Genomic DNA, 20,790 nt, shown 5'->3' with positions numbered 1-20,790 from the left:
AAAGCTAGCGAGCTATTCAGGTGTAAACAGACACTGTATGCTTTATTTATGTGTTAACGTGGACCGATAGGGAATGGCAGGAGATGTTTCCTCCAGACTGAAGGTCAGTGTGGACAGATGAGCCGGAATACATCCGTTATACAGCACTTCTGTGGGCAGATCTGGAACGGACAGGGTTTCTTATTTCTAAATGTTAAGGATGTGGGCATTGAGCAGCTTTCTTTATACCATCACTGAGAAACAGTATCATACACATATATACACACGCACATCCTGCACTGATAGAGCGCTGAGTGATTTATGGAGACCTACTTATCTGTGATCTTGGGAAGGCAGCTGCAGAAAAGTTATATTAATAATCATTTATGAATCAAGATTTGATTTCAATTCTGATTCTAAAATGCTTTATTGGATGAAGATAAGTTAAGAAGCCTTTAAAAAGTGTTGTTTTTTTTTTTAAGAAAAACTATGACAAATAGTTTCTTACTGTAAGAGAGCAGTATGGGACTTATGCTATTTGCCAACTAATCATTGTTAATTTAATTCAATTTAAATTTAATTCATATATTTTCTTAACCGATTAATTGAGGTTAATCAAGTAATCGTGAAAGCCATAGGATATTTGGTAACATTTTATTGTAGGGCTGTGTTCATAAGGCTACATCTCACCTTCATAAGGTTGTTACTGACTCAAACCAACATAAACATTTATAAAGGCTTATTTCAGTAGGCGTCGTCTGTCACAATAACTGCTTTTGTCAACTTTGATTTAAAGTTAAGAACACCTGGTGACATCAGGTGTTCAGCTGACATTGGTTTTTTCTGGGTTGGGCCATATAACCAATAACATAGCACACTATAACAGCTGGCTTTGTAACTTAGCGCATGTTACATATTAAAGTTATACACTTTACCCAAGAGCCACAAAAAATATCTGACATGGAAAGCTATATTATATTATTAAAATTGTCACTGTGACAAACTCTGAGATACAGTGTCACCCCAGAAAGTGTCAGGACACAACCCAATATCGTAAAGAAAAACAAAAATCAGCCTCCTGATGTCAACTTGGTAAATTCAACATTTATGACAACACCTAAAAGACAAAGGTTGTCATAAAGGGCTTGTGTAGGCATCTTGTAGCCTTATGAATGCTTCCCTGCAGTGAAAAGTACATATTTTCCCTGCATGTCTGGACGCCACTGAACACTGTCAAAAGCCTCTGTGACCTTGGCTAGCGAGGCTCACATAGATTTGAAGTGTCTCTAGGAAAAAAGGGAAAGAAAAAAGGGTCAGAGGTCTGCTTTTTGCAACCTGTTAGCGAGGGCTGATGCGTGAACCAGATTTTCCAAAGGCAGAAAGTGTGCCACATGCATTTAGAGTCAGCCCTTTGAGTTGAACAATCAAAGGCGGGCAAGTGCAAGTCTGAAAGGTGCGCTTGTTACACCGCTTTAATTTTTTCATGAGGGAGTTGATGATTTTTACACATGCTAGGCAGATATTGTAATACATAGTCGGAGGGGTGTGGAGAAGTTATTTTCTACCTGGTAATCATTTTGGGAAAAAACCCATGCCCTTGGAGAATGATTTAAAATAGATGATGTGTCAAACTGGGTTTCTGTGGTTTTTGTTTTTTATGTTTTTTTCTTCTCTTTCTGCACACGATTCTGTCGGGTCTGCCGATCTCACTCAGACTGCATCATGAAAAGAAAAGTCTTGGTGTGATCGTGCATATGAGAAAAGATGTCATTAGTCACACAGCAAGCAAGCGTGTGGAGTACCTGCGCTGTCAGGAGCAAATTTCTGTGTTAATAGAAAAAGTAGCATGATTTCTCCAAACGCCAGCTATGGTTTTTAGCATGTGATGGCTTCCAGCAATTGCATGACACTATACCAGCACAAGTTTCTGTGTGAAAAGGCCATTGAGTTCAGCTGTGCTCAAAGACGTGTGGAAGACATGAGATCTATTTACATTAACCCACTAAAGAATTCTTACCTTATCTCTTGATAATGAAGTGTGTCTGCTCCTAGTCTCATGGCGCCAGAGTAATGAGAACATCTGGAGACAGCCGTGAGACGTTTTGAGTATATAAATATCGGTGGGAACGTAGACTTATTAGAGTGGGATCAAACTGAGAGTGAAATTTCTAAACCAGTCCAATGTGATGATGCGCTTGTCAACATTGTCTCACAGACAACAAGCCTGCCATCAGCTCAGTGAGATGGCGTAAGGCGGCATGGCTGAACAATCCCCCAAAAAACTCCAATTAAGCATGTCTGAAAGGTGCGTTTGTTACACTGCTTTAATTTAAACAATAAAAAGAAGCATTATCTCTTGCAAGGCAAGAACAGATCAATTAATTAACAGTAGTGTTTTTCTAGCCTGCTTGTTTTGTTTGTGTTGTTAATCACATTGCAGATATTAACAGAGCACAGGCCAGAGAAATTTGGGTGTTTTAGATGGGACATACCCTTATTGTTTTGTTGTTGTTTGTTTGCTTTTTCTTTTTTTCAGTTTTTACCGCTATCCAGCACCAGAAGCTTAGCAAGTTGTCCCAAGATATTACGAGATTACATCTGGCCCCAGAGACTAGAGTGATACCAAGCATGTATATCACAAAGCAGTTCTTTCAACAGATGTGCATGTTAAGGTGTTTTCTTAGAAGCTTGAATGTTTCTTTGTTTTTCTATTGGTTCCATTAGTGGCTTAATGTTTTTTTTTTTCTTTCTCATTCATCTCATTTGTATGTGCATTACTCTGGTAAAGATAAAAATGGTCCTATGCTGACACAGGTATGTTCTACCAGCTATAATGTGAAATTGAGTGTGTCAAATGTGACATTTTTCACATTATGTGCACAAACATCTACTGTTTTTCTTCGCAGTAAAGTGTAATATCTACTCTAGATGTTGCTACCAATTCAAAGTCTGACAGCCATGGCACTTTGTCTGTGTGTCACTTAATGGTAGAATAGAGTAGCTTGGTTTTAGCTTCATAAAAAAATCGTTTTAAATCGTGTTTGTGTTCCTGTCTGCAAGGAACTACAAGTAAGTTTAACTTGTAACTATGTTTTAATATCTATAGTCTGCTACCAGTGCTGATAATTAAACTAAATTAATGTTTGCTCCTGTATGATCAGATCTTTTCTTCTAGTCCCACTTTGTGACTGATTGATGGCTGAAATGAAAATCTAGGACTCTTGCAGGTAGTCTTTATAATGTGGGTGCTGGTGGGTTTTCATAGCCTTTTGTTTGTTTGGGCATTAATGATCACTAGTTCAAACATGTGGTTCTAGATGAAGAGCACTGGTCATTCTTCATAGTTAAAAAAAAAAAACTAGAGAAGAAGTGGTAAAATCCCTCAGAACTTGGTGGACCAAAGTTATCCTGTGAGGAGAGTGACAGCAGTGCAGCTCTGTTCTTCATTCAGCCTTTCAGAGCGCAACCTTATACTAAGTCTTGACAGGCTCTGGTACATGAAGGTCATAGTAGATATATCCCTATATCTTTATTTAAACATTTATTTGTTTTATTTCTTTGGTGACAAAGAACAGGGAACTAGTACTTTTTCTGTTTAATTCAGTGTATTTGCTCCAGGGAACTGAATCCATGACCTTGACATCGCTAGCACCATGTCAGTGGAGTTATGTAGAATTTGCATAAATACAGCAGTGCAGTGTATCAGCAGTAGGATACTCAGAACATATGCATCATTATCTAGACTTCAAGCCTTCTGTAATAACTGGACTATTACAGTAGATCACTTGGGATTTATAACACTCTTTGATGCACTGGGCCCATTTAGTTCTCAAGTGTGAGCACCTTTACCCTGAGACTTGGTCCTTGGACATAGGCTGGAATCCAGCATTGGATGGACTCTCTGATGATAATCCAAATTGAAGGTATCTGGGGCGCTTTAGCAGGGTCCACTGCTTCTTCCCTCTTCTCTCCACACCATCTGTGTTAGTTGAGCTCAAAACCAGGCTGGTGGCTCAGCTTGCTCTCTGTCCTTAGAAGACTCGGCCAGTCACGAGCTGAGACTGAGCTTCAGCCATGGTGCCAGGTCCTGAACCCAGGCCAGGTCATGTAACGGCCTGCTTCTGCTTGGCCATCTTGTGGGGCCAGGCACAGGCCAGCTGGAGGGTTTGGAAGCCTAACTCTTCATGAGTTCATCTTTATTCCATAGAGACGAAAAATCTTATTGGTTAGCACTGGGGGATAGCAATGTTGAATCAATGATATAATAATACTGAATTTATTGAATAACTGGCTCTGATGTGAACTAAAATGAAAGATGCTTCCTATATTTGAAGTTCAGTCTAGATGTAATTAGAGTGGTAGAACTGATTATGTGCAGCCTTTCTTCGAACTCTGAAAGATCTGAGAATGTGTCTTGATCTCTGTATTGTTAAAAAGTTGGCTCTTCTAAGAAATTAAGCAGGTATACAGGTTCTTGATTTACAGGCAGGCAGATTCTTGATGAACACAACATAAAACCTTTATGCCTCCACCTTCTCATCTATAAAGCTTATGTTTGTCTTTTACCCACATATTACCTTATACCTTATGGTAACTAATGGTAAGACAAATCTCCCACATGTGCTGTAAGGAATGTTATGTCCCTGATAGTGGAGGTGTTGATGTATGAATGCAGTTCTCCTCTTTCCTGGAGCTGTATCAGCAGCTCGTCCTCCTCCCATGGTCTCTTCCGTCCATTCTCCCATTTTAATCAGCCCCCATCACTCCAGCCATGGCTGGAGGGCCAGCTTTTTCCTTCAGGTGGTGTATTAAAGCAGCCTAACCCCAGAGAGCTAATCCTTCGTGTGCAGAGAGGAGACTAGAGCCAGCTCACCTCAGTGCACCTCTGTAGGAGGGTACACTTCACTGAACATCAACAAGGGATCTCACAGATCTTCAGCTCACTCTGTTTACTGATTCTGGACTTGTTCACCTTTTTCCTCTTGCCTTAGGGTTACAAGTCTTGTCCGGCTCGGAGTGTGTATGTGTATATGCAGAAACACTTTGGGTGGTTTTGTGAGTGTATTTCTATCTCAGCCCCTCATCACCTCATGTAACCTGCTTCTGTGAAACATTGGGGAGTTCTAAGTATGTGACGGATTGCCTGGAAGGCACCACATCAGTGCATCCCTTTATAGGCTTGGTTTACTGACACCCATCCGGATGCAAAAGCTAATATAATCACATACCTCCCATGCTGGAAATAGGCTTTAGCTCAGAACTCCAGGTGGAAAGGTGGAATAACGTCCTGGACAGGCATCTGTCACCTGAGCTGAGCGTGCATCCAGGCACACTGTCCATAAAGCCACATCCCCTTTATGCATCTCTGTTACCGTTAGCTTCCCAAAATAATGCCTGCTTCTTTTTTCTCCTCTAATCTAGGGGTAACTTAAACCTCACCTCTATCTATAGTATTGGAAGTGTTTATGCCTTCTGGTTTATGGTTTGTAACCCCTAGAAGTGTCTATTATTATGGCTGAAAACAAATGTGTGGGGTAGCTTCATGTTAATCACTTCTTCCTTGTAGCTGACTGAAACTAAAAAGTGGATTCTAAAATTTTATCACAGTTGTGTTTGCAAATAGAAGACCAGATGTTTTATTATCATTTGAATGAAAAGATGATGTTGTACATAACGTTGTGTGCAATTGTTTGAGCAAAACCCACAGTAAAATTACATGTTTTGGTGGTCCTCAAAGTGAAAATAAGTTAATACATCCTCTATAGTGAAAGAAACTTGACATGTTCAGTGCACAGTTTGAATTTTTTGCTGAGTTTAACATGCTAGAAAAAATAAAGTAGGAAATATACCATAACTTGTGAACCTGCTACATTTTTAGTTTTCCAATATGATAAATTCAGCATATAAACAGTCATTTCAGTATTTTAGAGGATACATCAACTAAGAAACTAAGAAAGTGAACAGTAAATGTCATTTGACCAGGGATGCCCACACTTACGTATTCAACTGGGAAACATTTACTTTTACATTTTTGCTGTATTTTTGTCAATTTTTGTTTTTTCTAATATTTCAGCAAAACTTCATTAATAACTCTCAACATCTAAGAGTTAAGCGCAAACACCACAGAGTTCAACTTTGCATCCATAGTGACAGTAACAGTGACTGGGTAATCATAAACCACCTCAGGCTATAGATGAGTGGCGTCTTTCATTGAGTGTTCTACAGCCTTGCCTTGAATCACTGAAGAAGTCTCAGCCTGCACTAAGTGAGAGAGTGATTGAATTTAAGCCACCTGGGTAGCTACTTGAGCACTCCTTTTTTGGGTCAAACATAGTTTTGCAGCTGGCTGTGATCCCATGATAGCAAATCCAGAAAAAGTACACACATTTTTATATATTTCACTTTTTGCGCTTTTCATGAATGCTCCATTTGGAATGCATTTGAAGTAAACTCAAATTAGGAGAATCTGAACGTGGGCCCATGGGGTGGCCATAGTGATATTGAGTAGGAGTTGATTTAATCGGTGGTTCATGGACATACTAGCCTCAAGATTATGGAGCTGCCTGTACTTGTATGGGAGCGTGTCCATGCATTTGGCAGCCGAGCCTACATTAGTCATATGACTGAGAGGTGATAGCTGCAGTAACAAGGGCTCTCTCCCAAGTGACTGCTTCGCTGTATGCGCCTTCACTGGTGCATCGCTCTAATCCGCCTCCTCAGCCTCTCACCCCATTGTTCACAATGAAACGGCATTTAATATGAGGCCTAATGCCGTGCTGCTTCACCTGTTTTCATTTTCATTCACAAAAGGGCTTTTGTCTATTTAGAGACAAGAGAATGTTGGTTTGTGTTAATGTGTGTGTGTGTGTGCAGGCTTGTGCATGTGTGGCCCGAACAGAAGGATGTGTCTTACTGTTTATCACACTCTATGTTAATGTGTTTTTGATATATAACTACAGCGCGGTTTTATGCACGAGCAGTATATTGTTAGGATTTAACATTTGCAGGCCTGGGAGTGTTTCCAGTAGTGCACATTTCTTCGCTCCTTTCTGTGAACTTTAATTAAACTTGCTGCCATTAAACAGATAACCAGAAGCTGACTTATGCTCACTGCAGTTCTTCAGAACTGGAATGATTCATAATGCATAATGTGCTCAAATATATTATGCAGCGTTTTGATAATGCAGTAATCCGTTGACTGAGGGAATGAGGTCTCCTCTCCTTCCATCGATGCTATCATAGAACTTTGTCACAATTATTATTCATTTTGAATCCTTGCAGTTGAAATCGTTTGAAATTAGCTGCTGAATAGAAGCTTATGTTTGGATGAGCTCATTCAGAGCTAGAGGCCAAGTCTCCTTTACGCATTGTTCTGTGTTTAGTTAACATGACTTGGGCTCCAGTAAATGAAAGATTCCCCCAGTCTTCATAGAGAGTGAGGTTGAAGGTCCATCTGCAGCAGTAGTGAGCTCGCGGGGCTGGAGACGACAGTACCTCTGCTCAGAATGCTAATGTGTCACTTTGGTTATGTTTGCACTGCTTTGATTTGGCTTGTCCATTCCCATTTCTCACTTATCTGCTCCTGCCTGGTGGATGTGCCCAAAGTTTACTATTTGAAGGCACTGTGCAACTCTCACACTCACTATCGCTGTTTCCTCCATTCCCACTCTTTCTCTCTCTCTCTCTGTGTGGTCTGATTCTCTGTCAATAATGGCAGGAGATGTAAACGTGTGGCGTGTGTCTGCCTCATCTCAGCTTTGAGAAGTCATAGAGTTACTCTGCCTGATGGCAGACTTGAGACTAAACCTCATTTCAGTCTGTCACATCATATCGTTTTATGGATTTGTGTGGTTTCATAAACATAGATAAATTCTTAACTACACTTTAGCTTCATATGTAGACTATGGCATGTGATACAGACATGTCAGTATAGCTAAAATATTCATTCTGATGCATATTTCGAGTTAATGTCATCTCCACTGACATGTCATATGATTTCACATTGGATAAACACTGTCGATGTGCTGTGAAGTTAATCATTTATATTGCAGCAACCTAATCTGAATATTTCTTCAAAGTAGTGAGCCTTCTCAGTTGTAAATACTAAAATTCTCAGTTTGACATCTAAAATGTCATAATCAGACAAGAATGTCTTTAAAAAAATAGGTTGTTTCGATTGGAATATATTGTTCTATTTTATTTCTCTTAAAATAGGAAATACTGCACAATATTATAAATTTAACCAGAATTTCGAACCTTTTTGTCAAAAGAATCTGAAGAGCAAAGTACATACATTGCATACCAAGCATACACAAGTACAAGTACACAAAATAGAATTTGAAAGATTTTGTTTCAAATGATTATTTTTTCATTATATACATTGTTGGGAGTGAGACATACAGAAAATTTCAGTGCGCTGTTATTATTGAAATCAGAATGCTTTTTTTTTACTTTTAAAAAATGGTTATGAAAGTGGTTGCTAATGAATATACAGCAATTTGGGATTAAACTTCACTATCGAAAGTGTTTAATGTAAGGTTTCACTGACATTTCTAGCTGAAAGTGGTTGAAATTGCCCAGGAAAGAAACAAAATTGTGTCAAATTCTACAAATATTCAACAAATAAGTTAAATGCTCAAAAAAATGACACACAGTGATTATAAGTGCTGTTTTTACTTTGGTCAGTGCAGATGTGTTAACAGAGCAGCAGCAGGTTAACAGTGAACGTGTTGACCGCGTGGAACTTTTCATAGTTCAACAAGGGACATTAGACAATCGATTTGTAATCACTGTTCATACTAAATATTAACAGGGAGTTGAGCACCCAAGAATATCTCCATTTTAGGTCTGATGCCACTCAAACAGCACAACCTCAATATGCAGAACTACACAGGCTAAGAGGAAAGTCCTTGTGAGTACACCAACTACCACCTGTAACCACAAACGAAAAAAAATCACAAACAGCAAAGTATAACTAAAAATATTTCACATGTATCTAATTTTAATGTTATGGATGTAATGTTCAATTAAAACTGCTTAAGCTGAAAATCTGTGTGACACCACCAATATACTGGTATACCGGTATAAATGATATTTCACCCAGCACTAACCCATTATCCACCTTGTCTAATGGGGCAAGAAATGTCAGTCTTGGTCTTTCCACACTGTGCCAGTCAGTGAGCTCTAGGGACTTCTGTCATTGAACCTCATTACTAACTGAAGCATCTCTACTTTTGAGGAAGTCCACCAATTGATTGGGTTTTGCTCTGTGTGATCACAAGGAAAAAAACTAGCATGCTGAACAATGGTGAGAATTAGCCAATTAGCTTCATCAAAGAGGAACCAGGAGAGGTTCAATTTAAAATGACCTCATCCAACCACAGCAAGCTACAGCTACTTCATTATCTGTGCTTTGTGCAAGCAACTTCAAAGCCAGTCCGCAGACTATTTCGTCTATTTGCAACAGTTAAAACGGTGCAGCATGTTAACCAGACTAGCACACATACCATAAGAAAACTGCAGATATTATTCAGAATGTAAAACTGCAAATCATGTTATATCTTCAGCGAGATGTTATTTAGCCATGTCATGTGGTTCTATTATTGGTCAGCAGCTCTTTATGCCTGACCTCATCAGTTAATACTCATGAACAAAGCACACTGACTTTCGTGTCTTAAATACCTTATTAGCGCTCAGTCTGTAGACACCATAACGAGTCACAGAGGAGTCACTGGAGAGAATATGACAATCCACAGCGGTCATCATCTGTCCACATGATTATCTAGATACCACAGAGACTCTGCAGTATCAGTGCATTTTTGCATTATATGGACATCAGACTTTGGTAGGAGGCCCAAAATAGTGCATTGTTTTTTCATAGATTTGGAAGAAAGACAGCCAAATGAGCTGAATGTCTAAGTATAACCATAGTAAACATGCTGTTACACGGATTGCCAGACTCGGCGGAGTCGAGCTGTTGCTGGGTGCTGGATGACTGATTGTCTGTGCTTATTCAGAGTGCCCTAATGACATTTGGCAGACTCTGCAAAGTGTGTGGTCTTTTTTTTTTTTTTTTTTTTTTTAGGGAGACAGTGGCTGTTTTAACACCTGTACATATGTGCAACAAGAGTCCCCAAAAGCAAATGACTGGTGGCTGAGAAAATGTACAGATCATATACTGCTAGAACTTGTTCTCTGTTATAAAACTATTAACTCATGTATGCAGATATGTCCACTAATTAACTCATTTATCCACATACACTTGAGTGATGTGGAAACTGACAGTTAAGAAAGAACGCCTTTTCAAAACTGAGCCTTTGCTCAGCACTTTTGCTGAACAGCATTCCTTGCCGTTAGCTCAGAGAGCAAGGCCTTGATCTGTGCATGTATTTCTGTTCTAGTCAGGAAGCATAATTTGAGTGAAAAATCCTGTAAATATTGTGCTTAGCATCTCCATGCACCGCGTCTCTTGGTGCATGGAGTTTACTCACATGAACGAATTTTTTTCTAAAGAGCTGAGGAGCTCCTTGTTCTGCTGCCTGATTTCATCACTGTTTTAAAGAAAGACCAACTCTTTTCCACTGACAGACCTCATGGATTTTCTCTGTCTGCTAGAAGAGGCACTATGGGGCATAAGCAGGCTGATTAAAGGGTTTTCGTCCTATAAAGGCCACAAACTGCGAATCTAAGTGAAGTGTTTTGGTAAGGCTCTTAAATGACCATTGATCTCTTTCTATCTTTCAGTGTAATCATTTCAACGTATATAGCTTTAGAACAATCCACTTAGGCAGACTTTGAACTTGCCACAGTAGTGCTTAAATAGAGTTATCCTTTACCCCCCACCAGCTCAGCAGGCTGTTCATGCCTTTGTGGAAAGGGATGGTGGAGTTTTAGGGGGAAGAAGCTATTGTGGATTAAGGCAGAAACTGAAACTGTTTTATCATAGGACTGCAATGCATACTGGTGTATGCATAGGTTTACATGCTCTTATCACAATAAAGCAGCAGTGTTAACCACAGTAAAGAGTCAAGGACTGGTCCCCCTGACGACAGCGTCCCCCTCTTTTTTTCCCTCTCTCTCTTTCTGTGTGATCTCTGCTCCTCCCCCCAGTGGGTGTTTGCACTGTGCGTGTTGCATGAGCTGCTAGATTTATTCTGCTTCAGAGAGAATAGTAAAGCACAATCACTGCACTGCAGCATGTGGACCTCGACCTTCACCACAAACCATGACCACTAACACTGTCATATATGCATTACGAATAAATACATTAGAGATACTGCAATCTATGACCATGCTTTAAGTCTGTCCAGCCTATTTGTTTCATTGCTACTGGATAACTGGAGACAAGACAATATGGTAATTGCTATTTACCAACTTTCACTTAAAACCCCTTAAAATCCAGACTTATTACAGCCTAATGCTGCATTTACTTTATGATAGACAAATGCAAATCGGATGTTTCATATCTTTCAATGGAGTTTTCTGCCACCTCCAGTGGCAACAGCATTTTCCAGACCTTCATTAACAGCCACAGCAATGGAAAAACAAGATGTTGAACGTGAGGGCAGAATGTTCCCTGTATCTGTTCATACACAACAAAGGCCAAACTTTAAAGAAAACACTGCATTAGATACATTAGCATGTGTTCAAAACACTTTTTAGGATAAAATATTATAATACCATCACCCTGCACATGAACAGGAACATCACTGTTATTCCAGCAAATCTCTCACCATGGCATTGTTTAAATAGCTGCTTGCTGCCATTAGCTACCATACTGTCAATGATTAAACCAGTTCTGCTATATTGCGTAGAAATTAGCATAGAAACCAGCATGTAAACTTGATAAGGCGTATTATTCAGTAACTACGTTATTCTTAAGTCATAGAAATTAAGTTAATATTTAAAGCTACACTGTATAAGTTTTGGGGATTTGGAGACCTCTTTGGTGGAAATGCGTAATTGCATGCAACGTATGAACAAACATTTTGTAACCTTGGTTGTGTTCGTACCTCTTCCCTGAGAGGATGAATTCGATGATGTGAGCATGTTAAAGGAGTACTCAGAGAGAACTCCGTCAGAACTGGGTGAGCCTTATCTTCATTAGTCTAGTGTTGATTTTGCATTTGAGACAAACACAAGCCAGATCTTCTTATTTTGCGCTTGTGCATGTGACGTTAATACATAAAGGCATATGGCGAAACTCTTGAAAATCTGACTGCCTCTGACTTTTAAATTCTAATGTCAGGCTTTACAGGGTTAAAACATTTGATATGCATTCACTTTTTTTTCCACCATGCAAGTTTTTCTGTCCTGATACCTGCTATTCCTGTTAAATTAATTGTTCCGCAAGGCTTATAAAATTGTACTGTTACAGTTTTATAACAACAATGACGACGAAGCGATACCAGTTTTGAATCAGTCACGTCTGAGTGATACCAGTTTGTTATTAGCAACAATACTAACCTTAATAAACAGATCAGATGTCACATAGATAGGGTCAGATCAGTGCATCACTAATGAAAATGCTTTAACATGATAATAATGGAACTTTTATTATAAATAAAAATTATTTATTTGTTTACTTAAGGTTTTTTTTTTCATCTAGCTTAGATTGGTATTTTAAGTTAGAGCCTCCACAAAATCTTTCAACATCCTTTCAAGTGTTTTTTCTGGAGCTGCATGCCTGTTAATATTCCTAAAATTTCCAATTATGGGCCTCAGAATGACCTGTTTGTGTGCTTGTGTTTTCTTCTGTGTCTGTGTGAGAGTATATTGAGTGTGGGGTGCAGTGTTCTGCGTGTCCCATCAGCTCAGGGCACAGTTAGCCGCAGTAGACCCCAGAAGTGGCCTAATTAATGGCTGTTTGCCGGCGTGCAGGCATTGACGCAGGCGATATTGAATCAGCCATCAGGGGAGTGACAGGCTCTGGTCAGAGCTCTTTATGCTTCTCCCACTCTCTGTGTGAGCTCCGCTCTCCAGCCCAGCAGCCCACCCTTCTACTCCTGCTGTCAGCAGCACAGATATTAGGAATCTGTTAAGGCTGAACATGTGAAGTGCTCAAGATGCCTCCAGGGGAAAAGAACTTGCACAATGGCAGGTTTTATGAAAACACAACTGACAGTCTTACCTTAGTTGGAGCAGCTAAATTATTACTAGCCATGTAAATTTACTTCTGCAGACAAGTTAGGGGTCTGCAGTCTCTTTTGCTGAAATGTTATAGTGAAGATATTTGATTTTTCATTTATTTGCCTTTTATGTTTTGAAATGAAATGAGATCATTTAAAATGGCTAATTTGTTTAACAGTTCCGTTAACCGATGAAAGTGACTGTGTATTTTGTATATGGGATTATGACAGAAGGTTGAACTGAAGACGTAATTCGATGGTTATGACAGTTGGTAACTGATATCTGTGATTCAGGCATCAGAAGGCACACCTTGTTGTTGACTTTTGCCTTACCTGTTTTTGTGTTCTTGGTCTTGAGGAGCTTCAGTCAGGTTTGTCAGATTGTTGCCTGTTGACTGAAAGGAAAATGGATTAGTGTGGAACCACAGGCAAACAGGGTATTACTGAGGTTTACCATAAGAGCGTTGAGCTGAAACTCCGTCCCATCTGTCCTTGAGTTCAGCCTTTGCTGCCACCTTATACAAAGAGCATTAGCTCCAGTTTCCCAGTGTCTCACTATAAAGGTGACCTGTATTCTGGACGACAAGTCCCAAGGGCAGTCATGTTATTCTGAAGGGAAGAATTCAATGGCATCTCTCTCTTTTGCTCTCTGTGATTTCTTATGTTCTTTTTATTGTTTAAACCTGAAAGTCTAGAGTTATTATTGTCACTTTCCTGTACTTTTCAAATATAATAACAAAATTACTCGATTCACTTCATAATTATGTAATTACATTCTATATTAAGATTCTATATAAACAATTTTGAGTCTGCACTTCTGACTTTTTCCCCCATTAGTACTGATGTTAACAGGTAACTAGAACACATGGCTAAAATGTTTGGCTTGCTACAAAACAAGACTGTGTATTTACAACATCTTTTCATCCAATCCATAATAAAACCATAAAAAGCATTATACAGTATAGACTGACAGTTTATAAACCAGACACCAACATGTAACCTCATCTGATCATTCATAATTTAAAGGATTTTAGGAACAACATAGCAAAAAAAAAGAAGGAAAATATTATTAATGAACTAAAACTGGTATATAATAAACTATTAAATGACTATTCATATAAATATTCATAGTAATTTCTTGACATAAAATTTCTTGACTGCCTTGAGACCAAATATGTTTGGACACCACTGCTATAAATCTCTTCCAGTTACTGTGGAATCATCTACAAGTCCATACATCATTTTTCCCCCATTTTTCCAGCTTCCTCCAGATAGTTTGAAACCCATAGAATATGATGATTTATTATTCCCTTTTTTATGTATAAATGCAAATATTCTGTTGATTGAAAGTTTAGAATCTTGTTCATCAAAATGTCTTTTATATATCTACTTAAATGTAAGGATTTATAGAGTGTTTTGTTGCTTTGATTAAAAAATTGGTACTGTGCATTTACGGACTGCTTTTTCTCTTCTCTCTCTCTCTATCTCTATCACTCTCTCTCTCTCTCTATCTCTATCTCTACCTCTCTATCTCTCTATCTCTCTCTATCTCTACCTCTCTATCTCTCTATCTCTCTCTCTACCTCTCTATCTCTATCTCTCTCTATCTCTGTCTCTCTCTCTACCTCTATCTCTATCTCTCTCTATCTCTATCTCTATCTCTCTCTTTACCTCGATCTCTCTCTATCTCTATCTCTCTCTATCTCTATCTCTCTCTCTATCTCTCTCTATCTCTATCTCTATCTCTCTCTCTACCTCTATCTCTCTCTATCTCTATCTCTACCTCTCTATCTCTCTATCTCTCTCTACCTCTCTATCTCTATCTCTCTCTCTCTATCTCTATCTCTATCTCTCTCTCTACCTCTATCTCTCTCTATCTCTATCTCTCTCTATCTCTATCTCTCTCTCTATCTCTCTCTATCTCTATCTCTATCTCTCTCTCTACCTCTATCTCTCTCTATCTCTATCTCTACCTCTCTATCTCTCTATCTCTCTCTACCTCTCTATCTCTATCTCTCTCTCTCTATCTCTATCTCTATCTCTCTCTCTACCTCTATCTCTCTCTATCTCTATCTCTCTCTATCTCTATCTCTCTCTCTATCTCTCTCTATCTCTATCTCTATCTCTCTCTCTACCTCTATCTCTCTCTATCTCTATCTCTACCTCTCTATCTCTCTATCTCTCTCTACCTCTCTATCTCTATCTCTCTCTCTCTATCTCTATCTCTATCTCTCTCTCTACCTCTATCTCTCTCTATCTCTATCTCTCTCTCTCTACCTCTATCTCTCTCTCTCTCTCTCTCTCTACCTCTATCTCTCTCTCTCTCTCTCTCTCTCTCTCTCAATCAGTCATTGCTGTTGTGTATTTTAGAGACTGGAAGCTGTGATAAGTACTGCTGCAGGTGTGGGGGGATGACAAACACAAAGCCCATGAACAAATAATACCCTTCACCATTACAATCAGAGCAAATAGTAATTCCATGCTGTAATACGTGACAAACCCCCTGGATTTGATGTCAAGTATAATTGTATGATCCCTGAAAAACACATTTTTCATTGTATTTAAAAAGGCAGAAAGAAGTGTAGTAAACGATTCAGTTTAGGTGGTAATGTGATTATTGCCTCATATGAATCCATGCATTGTGTTAAATCACTGTTATCTCTCAGTGCCTATGGGAAATTGAATTAACAAAAAGATAAACGGCGAATGTCTTTTTAGTGAAGATCTCACAGTTAATTAAAAGGGCATGAAGTGCTCGCTCACAGGTAAATCAGGTTTTGTTTCAGTGGGCCACTGCACATATGAAGTGCGTTCTTTTTAATTACCACTCTTGATAGATGGCTTGATTAACAGGGGTTCTCCAGGTTTCCAGATTAAAAGAGCACACTAGCATTTGTAATCTCTCATCATCTTTCTATGATTGAGTGGCACGTAATCTGTAATATGTCTCTGGCTCTCCACAGGAAAGCATTGAATATCAGTAAGGCTCTATCCGGTTTCCATGCTTGAAATGGTGCTATAATTCGTAAGGAGGAGAGGCTGGCAGTTTATCAGAGCTCCGTACATGGAAGTAGGAGAGCATGGGGCAGAAGCCTGGCATAGCAAACGGTTATGCACTGCAGTCATTCTCACATTTGTTTCATATTCCTTTTCACATTCGTGGACAGAATTCAGGCAATAATTCATTAAGAAAGAAACTGCAAGAATTCACATCACAGAATAGCAAAATGATTCAGGGGCACAATATATGCGAACTGAATATCATTGCTATCATATCAAAACCTTTTTAGGACCCATATACTTGAATTTTTTTTTCCTTCAGCTTTTTACTAATAGAACTTGTCTGTAAAGTTTCAAAATGTAGCATAGAGCACATTTTGAATACATTGTTTTTTGTGGTGTCAAATATATATATCACTGCTTTTGGAACAAAACCTGGAATTTCCAAAATTAAAAAAAAAACTTTACTGGAGAAGGAAAAAACTTTATATTTACTGTCAGTCAGTAGAACCAGACACTTTTCCAAGTCATTTTGAGCTGTTTTTATTTTTTATTTTTTGATCCATTCACTCATGAAATTTACACACAATTTAAAGGGCTCCAGGATTTTTCAAATTATGTCAGAAACTGAAACCACAAAAATGGAGATACAAGGTTTTGTTCCACCAGCTGCTTCCCTTTTCATCGTGCATACATTTCATGGCCAACAAAATTGATCAGCAGAAGTCAAAGTAACTATTAAAAATATAATTGTTTGTTGTTTCTCCTATAAAGTTGCCATAACAAATACCCAAGATTTGATTTTGACAGCAATGCAATATAAAGATAGCTTTAAGCTTTGTTGTCTGTATCAGACACAGTTCTGATTTTGATTGATAGTAGATGCATTTGGTTGCAAGTAATATGCAGATTTTTGACACCCCCTATCGCTCCAGTCTGGCTCATGATTTTTTCATTTATCCCCGTCCAGACTGAACTTGTATAGGCAAAAAACATAGTAATGATAAGCTTATTAAAGACTGTGCCGGCTGCAGTGATGGACTATAGCTAACAGCTGCTGCCCTATTGGCTGCCTGGACTGAGAGGAGGGGCTAGGGGGAGGTAGAGAAAGCGAGAGAGAGAGAGCGCGAGATAGGAGGAGAGAGACGCTTCAGCACTGGATGGGGACAGGAGGCAATGCCCAGTAGATGCAGCTGCCGATAATAGCACACATCAGAGATCGAGTGAGCACAGGCTCACAGGGGAGAGGAGAAGAAGAGAGGAGCGCAGCAGTACAGCACCATGAGACTCCTGCAGAAGCAAGCAGATAACTGAGGCTCTGTAAGAAAAGACAGAGAGTCTCGGTGCAGTGGAGAAGCTCAGAATCTGTCAGACAGAGGGAGGTGGAAGTTAGAAGCTGCGAGAGAAGAAAAGAGACAGAGAACAGAAGGAAGGGGTGGAAGTTAGAAGCTGTGGGAACTCTTGGAGCTTCTTTTGGAAAGCAGCACTGAGGTCAGCAGGCAGCTGAACTGCCTGGACGAGAGCCGAACACATGGGCACATAGGCTGCTGGAACTTCCCACAGAAGCTCATGCCTGGGCTTTAGAAGCTGAGGAGCAAGTGTGGTTTAACCTAGGCTGACAGTTCCTCTGGCAGTCCCTGTCTATTACCAACCAGCCTGATCAGCCTTAGAGACTGGAAAAGGGCTGGCTCCATTTGGTGGAGCATCAAAGAGTTAGTTGAAGCTTCTGACCAGCTTATTCAGAGAGACATGTTAGAGTATGAACTGCAGAGCATAGCCGCAGCCCCAGAGCATGGAGAAGTCAAGTAGCGAGGAATCCGCAATCCACCGCAGCCCCTCTGTGGACAGCCACGACTCGGACTTTGCTCGAGCGTCCACCTCGGGACGCCCCTTCTCGGGACGGGGCTTCACTGCTGGTGCTTTCTACGGCTCCACAGGCCCACGTACACAGCAGCAGCAGCCCGGCACAGGCCAGAGCGGCGCAGCCGTAGACGACAAGAGCGGGAATAAGTACAGCTCCCCCAAAGGCAGCAAATACGTGGTCTTTTACCTGGATCTATCCTTTGTGTTCCTTTTAGAATTCAAGAAGTGCAACATGGCAAGAGGCTGCCTGTGCTGTTTGAAGTACATGATGTTCCTCTTCAACCTCATCTTCTGGGTAAGTGTTGCCTTATTTTCCTTCTCTTTACCTGTCCTCCTCTTAGCTTCTTTTGCCAGCTCTGTCCTCCATGCTGAGGAGCAGATGGCATGTGTGCATGAGTGGTAGGTTGGATTCAGATCAGTGTATCTCTACTCTTTGATTGAGCACTCAGCAACAGGAATGCAGAGGCACTATGTTAATGGTCGTCATCTGCATTTCTAAAAGTGAACCCAGTGGTGATGAGACTTTCCTATCATGCCGTTTCTCTACGTTACGTCAGGCTCTCCATGCCATGTGCTCTCATTTGCGAATGCACTACTATTTTTGTCTGCCATTGAGTGTCCTGGGGGGGCCCATGGGAAAAATGAGTTTAGCTTGTTTGCAGCTTCTTCTCTGTGAACCCAGATTGTACAGACTAATCTGTAGAAAACCAGAATTGGTGCAGTTACCCAAATGTAGCATTCAAATGCACCATCATGAAGCCTTTTGGAATTCATTTAAGTAACTTGAGGTTTCATTGTTGCAAACTATGTTGGGAGAAACTGCTTTTGTAAAATTAGGAAAGACAACATGCATGTTTACAGAATGAATGAACAAGATTTCATGACTGTAAGCATCTGATTGTTCCATGATGCTTCATACAGAGGCAGGACATTCTATCGGTCGGTTTTTAAAGTTTCTTTACCAAAAGAGTCATATGTGTTTTTACATGATCATTCTGAGCTATTTCTATCTCTTAGAATTAAACAGCATATTTTTTATTACTGTGCCTTTAAGACTGATATATGCAATTAGAACCTGTGCTAATTGGCCCTGCATTGTGCCTCATTATAAAAGCAGTCCAGACTGAAATTGCTGTAGGGTGAATAGGTGGATAGATTTAAATATATTGTTTTTTGTGATATCACGAATGCAACAAATGAGCTAATTCTGCAACTTGGTTTCCATGTATGGGCTTCTTGGACTGGGGAGTTAGTAGTATTTTTAGAAACTCGTCAAATGTTTATATATACTACATCAAAGTCTTTAATCGTAAAAAGTGAGAAAAAATTTCGGTGATATGTGCCCCTTTGACCACTATTTATGCTTCATGTATGCAAAAATACATTTGCCCAAGCTGCCACGCCATTAGTGACCAAGGATGTTTGCCTACCATGCACATGTTTTTGAAAAGTGTGTATCTCAGGAACACTCAGGCAATGGATTAAAGGCTTACAGAAAGAGAGCAGAGATTGTGTGTGTGTAAGAGAGAGACAGGACAGTGGGTTCTGTCCTTTGTGTAAAGGCACTCATGCGTAAACATTAAAAACCATGGACTTATCCTCGCAACCACATACACATGCATATGTACATGCACACACACATGCACACACGCACACTCCCCCAGAAGCCTTTATCTGGGGCACATCTGATGAAATGTGCAGCATAAGGGCAGAGAACTGCTCCAGTATGGCCTCTAGTGCTGTTTTGTCCCATGAAAAGGTTCAAGAACAGGGAGAAAAGAGAGAAGTGTAGGAGTGTGTATGTGTGTGTGCTTGTGCGTGCGTGTGTGCGCACATGAGTAACTCAGATCCCTCTGAGGATCCCGCCTGAGCTTTGATTCTCTGTGACACATGGCGTGTTGGCCTGCTGGGTGCTAGAGTCCACAGCCTTCTCATGATTTTGGCGAAAAGCCTCAAGTTGTAAAGGTGTGTGTGTGTGTGTGTGTGTGTGTGTGTGTGTGTGTGTGTGTGTGTGTGTGTGTGGTGTAGTGCTATAGGTCATTATGTCAGTGTGATTCTGTCGTTGTCTGCTGGAGGGAGATCCCCTCACTAATGCTCCCTCAGGGACTCTCACAGCTCAGTAGAGCTTTAACCCCCTGTGGAGTGAAACATGCATTTACACAGACAGAGAGATGGGAAAGGAGAGGGGGATAGAGAGTGAGGGAGAGAGAGGGAGAGGGTGAGGAAACAGAGAGGTTGGGGCTCAATGCTATCAGTGGTTAAAGTGGCTGCTTCAGTTTCTGAATTACTAACACTAACTAAGAGTAATATGACAGGCTCCCACTGATGCATGTCTGACCTGTGTGGTTGGGTGGGCTGTGCATGTCCCCAGAATTCTGCAAGTGTTGGTGGCTCCTTCTGAGCAGTAATTGAGATGGTCTTCGTGTTAACGTTCACTTAATGGTTTTTCACATTACCTGAGCTTCATGGATAATTGTGCTTAGTCTGAAATCTGCATCACCATAGGTGTCTAGACTGAGAACCCTGTGGATTGGGTTGTGCCTCTAGGGAGAGGACGCTGGAAGTAGGTGATATGAGCATCATATCGTGAGATATTTTTCCATGTAATATATGGGTATTTATTATGTGCTCTATATTGGTATATTTCCTAATGCTTAATCAGAAGTTTCAGGACAGTGAACAGTTTGAGCCATAATGAAAATTGAAGGCATTTGAGAAAGGAAAATCTGATATAAGGTCAGATCATTTTGAGACATTTGTACCACTGTACCAAAGTGGCAGTTGTTTAGATATATTAGCCTCAATCCAGCATTATCAATGT

The 20,790-nt window shown here is 40.0% G+C and overlaps 1 protein-coding gene across 3 annotated transcripts in view; it reads left to right on the top strand.

Annotated features, from left to right (window-relative positions):
- Positions 1-20,790, top strand: part of tspan9a (tetraspanin 9a) — a 238,864-nt gene that overhangs the window by 125,016 nt on the left and 93,058 nt on the right. For 2 of the 3 annotated variants that reach the window (XM_017687258.2, XM_017687202.2), the window contains one exon: positions 18,185-18,264. In XM_017687258.2, coding sequence (XP_017542747.1) covers positions 18,202-18,264 — 63 coding nt within the window. In that variant the 5' untranslated portion in view covers positions 18,185-18,201. Of the gene's footprint in view, positions 1-17,252; positions 18,265-20,790 lie in introns of those variants that run through there. The other variant, XM_017687132.2, reaches the window with a different exon arrangement.

The sequence above is a fragment of the Pygocentrus nattereri genome, chromosome 7 (genome assembly GCF_015220715.1).
Source record: "Pygocentrus nattereri isolate fPygNat1 chromosome 7, fPygNat1.pri, whole genome shotgun sequence".
Taxonomy (NCBI): Eukaryota; Metazoa; Chordata; class Actinopteri; order Characiformes; family Serrasalmidae; genus Pygocentrus; species Pygocentrus nattereri.
This window is presented reverse-complemented; position numbering and strand designations above follow the sequence as displayed.